At 30.2% G+C, this 11,915-nt stretch overlaps 2 protein-coding genes across 2 annotated transcripts; one reads left to right on the top strand and one right to left on the bottom strand.

Moving 5' to 3' along the window:
- The first annotated feature begins 1,829 nt into the window (after positions 1–1,829).
- Positions 1,830–5,164, top strand: LOC111043168. The gene is made up of 2 exons (XM_022328058.1): positions 1,830–3,976; positions 4,143–5,164. Exons 1-2 carry the CDS (start codon positions 3,541–3,543, stop codon positions 5,159–5,161), a joined length of 1,455 nt encoding a protein of 484 aa, XP_022183750.1. The 5' UTR covers positions 1,830–3,540; the 3' UTR covers positions 5,162–5,164.
- Positions 5,165–6,203: 1,039 nt separating this feature from the next.
- Positions 6,204–10,172, bottom strand: LOC111043178 (ring canal kelch homolog). Its single transcript, XM_022328073.1, has 11 exons — positions 9,825–10,172; positions 9,596–9,748; positions 9,290–9,518; positions 9,032–9,207; positions 8,863–8,959; positions 8,592–8,748; positions 8,396–8,508; positions 8,036–8,335; positions 7,827–7,967; positions 7,376–7,631; positions 6,204–7,294 (listed from the first exon to the last, which is right to left on the bottom strand). Exons 1-11 carry the CDS (start codon positions 9,848–9,850, stop codon positions 7,110–7,112), a joined length of 1,833 nt encoding a protein of 610 aa, XP_022183765.1. The 5' UTR covers positions 9,851–10,172; the 3' UTR covers positions 6,204–7,109.
- Between the last annotated feature and the right edge of the window lie 1,743 nt (positions 10,173–11,915).

Here is an 11,915-nt window from a genome sequence, read left to right on the forward strand (position 1 = left end):
TTTAATATTTTCCAAAATATTATTATATTATCAGCAACGGTGCTTTTTTATTATGTTTAAATATTTGTAATAAAAAATATAGTTAGGGTCAGTAAAGACTTAATAGTCAAAGTCAAACTTTAATAATAATTAATCGTCAAAGACATACATTTTTACAAATTTGTAATTGGATTGAATTTCAAAAAGTATAGGTATTCATAATATTAGTACATTTTCATAATTCATTCGTAATTAACTGTAACAATATGTACTTATAATATTAGTCAAAAATCCAAATATGTACATAAAAAATCTACGAATCTCAGAATTATCATTTCTAAAAAAAAGAGGACAATTTTAAGATCTTGAATTTTTTACGCCACCATGATTGCCCTAAGTGAAATCGACATCCTCTTAAATTTATCTCTGGCCAAACTGCATAAACAGCTGTATAGCACTTTCAAAATCTGAGTATATAGTTTGAGGTATAAATGAGCTTTTTTGAAAAAATTCGATTTGACTCGGGATGAAATTTGTATATCAGTTAAAAAACCACGGGACGGAACTAGTATACCTTTAAATTCAATTTTTATAATTCGGATAGAACTAAGATGCAGCCAAAGCAACATTTTTTTTTGAACGGGGTGCAGTACAAAAAAATAAAAAATGGGGGTCGCAATCCATAAAAGGTTGAAAACCACTGCTATAGAGACATAGAGCAGATGCAGGTAGGACAAAAAGGGTTTTCTAACTATTACACAGATAATTATTATGGAATATAATACATTTCTATAGTACCTAACCTGGTACTTTGTATCTATAAAGAAAATGTTCATCGATCACCACAAAGGTAATGCAGGGATCTATGCAACAACCAGACTATTCTATGAAAATAATTTCATGAAAGAAAAATGTTTACATGCCACAAGGAGGTTATAATACGAATTTATATTCGATGTAACCTATAAAGTATATTATTATGATTTACCTCCTGAGTCCTAGTAATGCTAATAAATAGTCACAAATTATAATTTTTGATATTTTTCATTTTACATATTTCATGCAGCCTGAAGATAGTCAATTATTGATCTGTTAGATAGTAAGATTTAGATATTATTAGTCTTAGATTGCCTATCGAACACAAATCTGAGCGCCATCCAAATGCGGGTCGAGGAGATCATTTTCGACTGGTCCGGGCAATCAATCAACAATTTGTTAATCTTACTTCTCAACTGCTGTTATTTTTTAGGGGCCTCAGCGGTGGTGGTTTTTTATATAATTTCAAATTTTAAATTTTCTGAAACTATCCACCTGATTGGTTTTGCAAGTTTAAAACAAAACAATATCTTTCACATATTTTTACATGATATTCTTAACACCTGGTTTTTAAGTAGGCATATTGTATCCATGGGCATAGGATAGATTAAAGTAGGTACACCTTAAGTCTTACAGAAGTTGTTATTTTGATGGTCTTTGTTGTTGGTAAAATGTTCGATATACAATATAATAGTTGTTTGAACAATCCATTCGACATTTTCTCTGGCAAGTTTTATAAATACCTAATGATATTTTAGACATGTTAAAGCCATATTTGTCTAATAGGTACATACTAAGTTAAACATTCGTACTAGTATTGTTTATAATACTCAAATTTAAAATAAGGTAAAATTTAGTAATTTAGTAATCTGTTTAAAAAATTGAATGTTAATAAATTGTTTATTTTAAAACTCTATAATAGTGACTCAATACTAAGTAAAACAATTTTCTTTAAAAGTGACTAGCATACCATATTATTGTTTAAAATTATAGATATATATGCAGGTATATTTATGTGAAAGTACCACACTTTTAAAAAAAAATATATTTGACTTAATTATGAAGAATTTCAATTTATACATCGAGTACAATAAGTAATATATTATATTTATTATTTACAGATAGTTCACAGGTTAAATCAAATACATGAAGAGGAAATCACACATTTGTGACACCCCTGAATATTTTAAGTACTTAATCTTTAAGTTATCAAGTCACGGCACCAGTTCCTTTCGAGGCATCTGGTTGGGTTGACAGGGAGCGTAAGTGAAGCTAATTCGTTTATAAGTTGGTTTGGATTTTCTCACAGTTTGGAACGGAAGCGCAAGAAGAAGATAGCAGCAGTTTCATTGATGGATGGTAATTTGAGCATTTAATGACTCATTCGAGACGAACCCTGGGCACCCGTGATTATACGTTGGAAGATGTTTTGGAAGGCTTGAATAGATCTTTTATTTGAGTTCTTTGCAGAGCCCCAGATTACGATGCCATACGTCCAGATTGGTTGAAGAAGAGTTTAATATAGGATAATTTTGATAAGTATAGTTAAGTCCGAACAAAGGAGAGGCCTTAAAAGATGTAGTCTGGAATTAAGCTTTTCACGCTTATCCTTTAGATGAAGAGACCAAGTTAAGCGTCTGTCAAGTATGAGGCCAAGGTATTTAACTTCGGTCAAGTGAGGAATGTCAATGTTGTTTATTGATACAGCTAGGCAGCTGTGAGGTCGAAGTGCAAAAGTGACAAAAAAAGACTAGGATTCGTTGATTTTTGTCTTCCAATTGGTAAACCATTGTGAAAGAGTGTTTATTTGTTGAGATGGTCTGGAGAAACTGATAATAAGGCGGTATCATCAGCATATGTTCCAACTATAGTATCTTCAGATGTGGGCAGGTCTGATGTGTATATGGTGTATCAGAATGGAGCGATATCACTCCCTTGGGGGACGCCAACAGAAATAGGAAATTGATTAGTGTTGTAAACTGTGGCGGACATTAAATGAACGGTTTTCTAGATACGATTTAAGTATTAGGTATAATGGGGCAGGAAATATTTTTTTTAGTTTAAAAAGAAGACCTTCATGCCATACGGTATCAAATGCTTTCGCAACATCTAAAAAGACTCCAGCGCAGTATTTTTTGGTTTCAAATGCTGTTGAGATGGTGTCCACTACACGGTAATCGGAAAAAAAAGTCCCGGTAAAAAAAGTCCCAGAAAAAAAAGTCCCGGTAAAAAAGTCCCGGTAAAAAAAGTCCCACACTAGGAAAAAAAAGTCCCGAAAAAAAAATATTATTCTTGTAGGTACTTGTACAGTTCTATAGTAAGTTGTGCTTTGTATTTTAGTGTGTAACTGTGTAAGTGTAATGAATAAAATGCTTGTACATATATTTGTCATCCACCATAATAAGTAATAAATAATAGAAAAAAAAGTTTACTGGAAAATACCAAAATACTTAGATATTCTTATACTGCACTTGTACAGTTGTACTTTGTACTTATTTTAGTGTGTAATGTATTGGTAGGTATAAAATATATTTATTATCTACCATAATAACTATCATAAGCCATATATTTTGATCCTATATTAATTGGTACACTAGAAAATTCCCCATTTCCGAACATCACACACAGTCATATATAGGTAATGAGACTGTTGCCAGTCTTTTGGATGACATCGTAATAATTGACGTTTCGTAATTTCGTTTATACGTTTGTTTTTAAATTTTATATTTTTTCGCAGTATATAAAATGGAGTTGGAGTTAATAAATTCTAACAAAAAATACCCTCAGGTTGCGCATAAGGGATTTTTGTACAATTTCCATAAAGAATGCTCTAATTTTCTTCGTTGGAGGTGTTCAAAAAACAGCTCTATGAAGTGTCCATGTTTTTTGAAAACTAATTTGAACATAGCTAAGCCAACTTTGATTTCTGTAAATAACGATCATGTGCATGAATCAAATGAAAATTTTATTTCTGCGACTAAAATAAAAAATTTAATGGTGGAAAAAGCTAAGCTAACAAACGATTTACCTGCTCAAATTTTCGCGGAAGTGGTATCAAACGTACCCCGAAGTATACTCGCTGAATTGCCAAAAGAAGAATATCTTAAAAGAACAATTAGAAACCACAGAGCATGTAATGATCCACCTAAACCTACTTGTGGAAACGAAATAATTATTGAAGGTAAATAATATTGTAAATTTTTAAAAGTAATTTTTATACTAAACGTAGCTTAACGCCTTAACCTAGGTACTCTCCAGTTGATTATTTTATTAAATTTAATATTTTTCACATAATTTTAAGCCATTACACATATTTTTTTAATTTAGGAATAATTTATTTTTACTAGGAGAGTATCGGGAATATGGAAATGAAAGATTTTTGCTGTATGATAATGGCCCAAATTCTGATGATAGAATTTTAATGTTCGCCACTGATAACTATTTGTCGTTATTGGCCAAATCTGATACCTGGTTTGTCGACGGAAATTTTGGCCTCGCTCCCGAATTTTTCAAGCAATTATACGTTATTCGTGTACAAATAAATTCCGTATTTGTGACATCAGTATATTGCGTTCTGCAGAAAAAAAGTCAATCTACATATGAAAAAATATTTAGTATTTTATTAAAAGAATGTCAAGATCGTGACTTGTACCCAGATCCGAAATTTTTACATTTAGATTTTGAATTGGCAGTCATAAATGCTGCAAAAAATATTTTTGGAACTCATATTACGATTAACGGATGTTTTTATCATTTGTGTCAATCGACACATAGAAAAATTCAGAAACTTGGTTTGTCTGGGATTTATAAAGAAGATAATAATTTTCGAAAATATTGCGGCATGATTGATGGATTAGCTTTTCTACCACAGGATAAAGTACTGGACGGAATGACATGTCTAAAAGAAATAATGCCTCCAGATGCAGAAGACCTTTTAACTTATTTTGATTCTTATTATGTAAATGGTACCTATAGGCGTGTAGGTTCAGCTTCTACTTTGCATTTTAGAAAAATTCCACCTATATTTTCACCTGCCTCGTGGAATGTACATAATGCCACTTTAGTAGGGGGGCATCGAACAAACAATATGACTGAAGGCTGGAATAACCGATTTTCAAAGTTATGTGGACATAAACATCCAACTATTTGGAAACTAATTAGGAAAATAAAAATGGAAATTTCCGCAGATGAAGCGAAATTAGCTTTAGATGCTGTAGGAGATTCGAAAACTGTTAAAAAACTAGGGCAAACTCGGACAGTAGAAAAACGGCTGCAAAATTTATGTATACAAATACAAGCGGGCAATATCGGTGTTTTAGATTTTTTAACAGCCGTAAGTCATAATATAAGAAAGAGGTGTACCTAATTATAATATTACATTTTTATAGCATTATTATTATAATTATATTGGTACTTTAATTGTATTATTATTATTTACTTTTATTTGACTTACTTTTTATTGACTATTTATTATTGTAATAAATTGTAAGTAATTAACATCTTTTATGATATTATATGACTTTGTATGTATTTATATATTCATCGGGACTTTTTTTTCCTAGTGTGGGACTTTTTTTACCGGGACTTTTTTTACCGGGACTTTTTTACCGGGACTTTTTTTACCGGGACTTTTTTTTCCGCGATTCCCACTACACGGTGAAGTTGATGAGTTGTGGCATGAAGAGAACGGAAACCAAACTGGAAGTATGGAATACTGTTATTCAATTGCGCAATGGTAGTGATGCGCTTGAGGATGACTTTTTCTAGAATTTTACCAAGAACTGGTAGAAGGCTAATAGGCCGGTACGAGGAGTGGTTTTCTGAAGGCTTACCAGGTTTGAGTACAGTGACCATGACTGATGATTTCCAAGTAGTTGGGAACTGGGAAGTAAGATAGTCGAAGGGTGGCATTATAAATATGTGATAGGTGAACAATCATTTTCGTCGGGAGGTTTTTAACAACTTTGTTGGAAATAAGATTGTGGCCTGGAGATTTGTTATTTGCGAGGTTTTTTATAATGCCTACTATCTCTACTGGGGAGGTAGGTTTTGCAGGGAGGGCCACAGGTAAGTACCACACTTATAACAAATTGTATATAAAAATCAGCCTATTAGGTCAAAATATTCATTTTTTTTAAAAATATTTACCTAATATAATACAATTTATGTTTACCTCTATAGCCTATAGGTATTAGTATAATTTTATATGCTGGCCACATACTCCCCTATACAGCTACACATTTATGTATAATCAAAATGATTAAGTATCAAGTATTTAATTTAAAAAAATAGAAATAAGTAAATAACAAAAAATTCAATTAATTATTGTGAATTGTCTATCATAAGGAATATAATTGTTACTCTCAAGCTTAGAACAGTTGTTGAAATAAAAAATTGGAGTAAAAATATATTATGTAATTGTTATAATTCATCACACTCTTAAATGATTATACAGTGTTGGGTAAATTACTTTTGTGAAGTAATAGAATTACATTACTTGTTAGTTGTTACATTAAATATTTTTATTTAAATTACATTTGCATACCCAACATTATGTTAATCACATTACGTTAATTTTTCATTCAAAAAGTAAGGCGTAGCAAAAAATATTACTTCTTTTAAAAATGAATCACAAAATCAGCTCATAACACCTAATAAGTAGTATTAACTAAAAAGTAATTTTAATATGGTATATTTTACAGTGTTATACCTCATACTATTATATAAATTGTATAGCAGACAGAAGTATAGGAAAACATTGATGATGTAAATACATTGTTAATTATTTAATACTATACATGAACAAAATGTATACAAACTAATACCTGGGATTTTTAATAATATTGTTGATTATTATCGAAAACTTTTGGAATTGTAGATAGATTTAATTGATTTTTAAATTTTTCTCAAATATCCTAATTCGTAGCACCTAAGTTTTGTCATACATTTTACATTCTTATTTTAATAATGTGGAAAATTACACATTACTCTATAGAAATTACTTTTTAAAAAGTAATTTTTAATTAACAAATTACAAGTGCCCAGACTTATTATCCATGATATTTTTTTAGTGTCTTTAGGGGTTATTATAAATTATTTAAGTAAAAACATTTATGATCGTCTATTAGCAAATTTTATTTTAAGACACTAATAAACCTTAACATAATAATATTCATATTTTAATTTAATTAATTATATGGCTTACTAATTTGATTCTATTTTAGTCTGTTAATTTAAATTATGTATACATTTTACAATAAAATATTCACATTACTTAAACTAGATAATTCAACAATAATACACCTGTATACCATTTAATTATTAAAATGTGGAGGCTTATCAATGACTACCACTCCGGCATAACTTCGGCCAATATTCATAGAAGCTGTTAACATCGACCATGTATTGGTGTTGGGATTGTAAATTTCTATGGAAGCCAAATTGGAAGCTCCGTCATCACCACCCACAACATACAACAAGCCATCTAATGCAATTACTCCTATATTAGGACATAGTATTAAATTTATATATTTCTTCAAAAAAATGTATTCGTAAGATAATTAAAAATTATTATACTTACCAGCATTTCTTCGACACATATGCATATCAGCAATAGAAGTCCAAACCCCAGTACTAGGTCTATAGGCTTCAACACTATTTCGAACTTCAGGTCCATCATGACCACCAACAGCATACATTACACCGTCTAAGACTCCTACACCAGCACCACTGCGACGTACGCACATTTCTGCAACTGGCGTCCATGTATCAGTACTGGGATGATAACATTCAACAGATTTTAAACACTGCCTTGATAATCCATCATATCCTCCAACCTACACAATTAAAGTAAGGCATATATTTTATAAATTTAGTCTGGTTCTTACAATCTCCGGTTAAAGTTAACAAATACTTAACCGGCTGAATTCTGCTGGTAATAAAATATGTTATCAGCCGTTTAGCATTAACTGACATTTAACCAGGTATTATAAGTACAGCCCTTAAAATAATAAAATAAAATATTAATTTACCGCATATAAAAGATTATTGAGGACTCCAACACCAACACTACTTCTCCTAGTAGACATACTAGATACCATTCGCCATTCTTGAGTACTGCAGTCAAAAACTTCTGCACTATTTAAACCACTAGTACCATCAAACCCGCCAACCTAGAATTTATTATATAATTTACAGCATATAACGTGACATAAGAAATATTACAATATAGGTAACTTACAGCATATATACAATTATCTAGTACAGCCACTCCTAAAGTTCCTCGTCTAGCTAACATGGCAACTGTTGGTACCCAACAAGGTGATGGGGATGACAAATCAAGCATATCCACTGTACGAACCCTTAATGAACCATTAAAACCACCCACAGCAAATACACGGCGATCTTTTAATACAGCTAGGCCTGCTCTACAACGACGCGTACTCATTTCTGGTCCAGACTGCCATCGGTTGGTTGCTGGGTCATACCATTCTACACTACGAATGGCTTTAGGAGCTTGTCCTCCAACCACTAGTATTACCTGTAATGTAAAAATGGATATACTAATTTTAAAACTAAATTAATCGCTAGAAAAAGTTACTTTAGGTAAACCAACAGGTTGTCTAGGTTTGGTACGAATGGTTTTTGGAATAGTACCAGGCTGTTCAGACTTGAGTAAATGAAAATTTAAAGCTTCAATTATATAGTCTTTACCTAAAAATATTAGATGAATATTAAATTATAATTTAGATTTAAGGTAAAGCCTTTTCAGTCAAGAAATCAAAGATAAAACATACATTCAAGACTATTTTTAAGAAGAGGTTCCTCTTCGACTCTTTTAAGTAAATATTCTTTTGATGCTAAAGGCAAACGAACATGTTCCATTAATTTAGGCAAAATATCTTTTCTACAACTTGATTCATAATTTACCCAACAAATAACAGATTCAAATACCTAAAAAAAAATATAAGGGGTTAATTAATTATCATTAGATTAAATATAATGAACCGCTTATCAATCATCAGCTGATGTATTATATCTAAATGAAACAATTTCCTTGAAACCTACTTTTTCTTCAGACGGAACTGTGAGTTCATCACTGGAGATTAACTTAACTACTTGTTCGGATGATAAGGATAGGAACTCGTCACCTTCAACCACTTCTCTAAGAATCAAAATATAAAAATATTAAATATAATTTTCATATACTTTCATACAAATAAATAATATATCATACGAAAAGTGTTGTTGAATATATGATTCAGAACTAGATAAAAGTTCCATACAGCCATGTAAATCAGCAAACGCCTTGATACCAAGACAATTTGTAGGATGCAGTTGTGATTGTAAAAAATCACAACATGCATCTTGTACATCGTGTAATTGTAAGAGATTTGCAGCTGGTAACAAAACCTTAAAATAAAATGATAAATCAAAAATAGTGCATTTAAATTAACTTTCAGATTACCCATAAAAAATTTAATATGATTTATACCTGTACATTTTCTTCACTGACCATTATTTGGGCAGTATAAATAAAATCTACTAGTAGTTTTAATGCTGTAGAATCTAATTCTCTAATAGTTACATGATCCTTATTGCTCTCTTCAAAACTTGTGAACATGGCATGGAAATAAGGGCTAGCAGATGCTAAGACAACTTTGTGTCCAAATACTACTGTATGATCATCTGTTTCTAATTTTATATCACAAAAAACCTCATCTCTAAAACAAAAATGTGTTACTACAATTTATTTATCTGGAGACTAAAAGTTGAAATCTCTCACAACAATACAACATACCTGCGCAAAGATTGTAAAACTTCAAATGCACGAACTGTATGAGAGCTATTTCTATATGGAGTTCGTTCACGTCTCCCCGACCTTGGTACTTGTTTTTGAGAGCTCTCGTCTAATGAATTCTGACTCGCGTATCGTAATAATAAACCTACTCCTCTGAACATATTTATAATTTGACATTAATAAATAACAAATACCTAAGAATAAGTAGCACAGATCATCTCGGACTTACCCTGTTAAAACGTTATCGCCTTCCATATTGAAAAGAAGTGAAAACTTAAATTTAAAAAATGCTTAGTTCATTCACACATGGTTGCATTATGCTAAAATACCAAAGGTCATATCATCGTTATGAATTCAAAAATGTATTATTTTATTGAATTTCTATACTAAATTCATCAATAAATTATTACGTTATTTTAAATTAACAACTATAAAAACTATGAAATAACAAACAACAATTAATAAGTAGATGTACTAATTAAATAAATAATAATTATGATTTATGAATATTAAGATCCTTATTCTCTACCAAGTACCAGTAGAGTCGTAGTAGACAGTAGTTTTTCGAATTGATGTTATCAATGACGACTGATAAGAATATCAAAAAATTATTGATCGATTATAGCACAAAATCATGGTTTAATATAATAATTACACAATAACGCATGATGTGCATAATAATATGTTCAAGCAATATAATAGAATGTACATGACAAGGATGATGGATCATAACTAAATATGTTTCTATATTTCCTTATTTAATTTTTATATGTATTATCTTACCAATATATTTAGCAGTGGCATCTGGCAAGGATAACGGCCTGACGTAGTCATGAACATCATACATGTTTATTTTCATTTAATTAAACAATAATAATTGTTATATGCATATACCTATCTAGTTTCAATTGCATGTATGTTTTAAATTATATTTCACCAAAATGATCGATTTATCAACACGTCCTTTTATAATGCCCAATAAAGTTTATTGATATTTTATAAATTCAAACTACCTATATCATGTTTGCTTAGGTCCTACACACACGAGACCATCAACCTTCAGTCAAATCAACATTTAATTATGTAAAATATTCTATAACTCTTATAAATTATAATATTATAAATAATAACAATATTACATTATTGCTTTTAAGATACCTATTAATTATTAATTTCTAAATTGAGATACATTAAATAAAACTATAACTAACCATATTATACATATACCTACACAATACACGACTGTAGGAGATTGATGTTGATTAGTTTGACTTGAATATTTTTGTCTGTGGTCTATGTATTAAGCATTGATACGTTTTAAATTTCTCGTTCGAGACGTCAGGGAATAATATAATAGTGTATTCGTGATACCGAAATAGCTAATATATATATATATATAATATATCTAATTCGATAATTAGGCATGTCAAAATAAAACTATTACAATGATATTATAATATGCATTTCTACTTTCTACATAATTATATGTATTAGATTATATTATTATTTAGTACCTAATTATTATTAATTATTATTATACACAATATGAAAATGCTCTCATTTACTTAATTGTATTGTATTTACTGGAAAGTGGAAAGACTAACAAAAGGTTAACAATACGCTATGTGGTGGAAATAATTTTGTTCCTTCCGATTCCGGATACATCGGGGTTAACGAAATTAGTCGAATATTGTACTTATTACCTAAAGAGAAATAGTAGAATAAATTGCACTTGGGTTTAATAAAGGTAATGGTCGAACTGCACTCGTTCAAAAAAGGGAATTAAAATTCTATAAAACCTTATACGAATGATTTTATGTCAACTATCTCAAAAAACTTTGTATTATATTTGCAAGCTATTAGACACTGGAAAAAACTTATCAATGTAAATCGATTAAAAGTACACGAATACAATTTTTTTTCACAGATACCTAGGGCAATCTATATTCGCCAAATTGAATTTTATTAGCATGTAACGAAAGTGGATAAAATAAATAAAAAGTTTTTTGGCTCAAAATGAGACACACGCAAAAAAATGTAGAAAAAACAAATGGTTATTAGAATTAGAAAAAATAAGAAATATAACAAAATATTATGTTACTCAAAGTAGCCTTATCTGCAGAAACACAAATAAATATTAATTGAAACAAAACGAATAATAATAATAAAAAAAAAAAACAACAGTTAAGGCACAATAATCTACGGTAGTGGTATGTGAAGTGGGTGCAAGTTAAGAGCACTGATCACCTATATACGAGTGCAGTCGCTGGCGAACTTTCCCGCGGATGATAACTATCATGATGGCGGGTGAAGCCCAACT

Source organism: Myzus persicae, unplaced genomic scaffold (assembly GCF_001856785.1).
Source record: "Myzus persicae strain clone G006 unplaced genomic scaffold, MPER_G0061.0, whole genome shotgun sequence".
Classification (NCBI taxonomy): Eukaryota; Metazoa; Arthropoda; class Insecta; order Hemiptera; family Aphididae; genus Myzus; species Myzus persicae.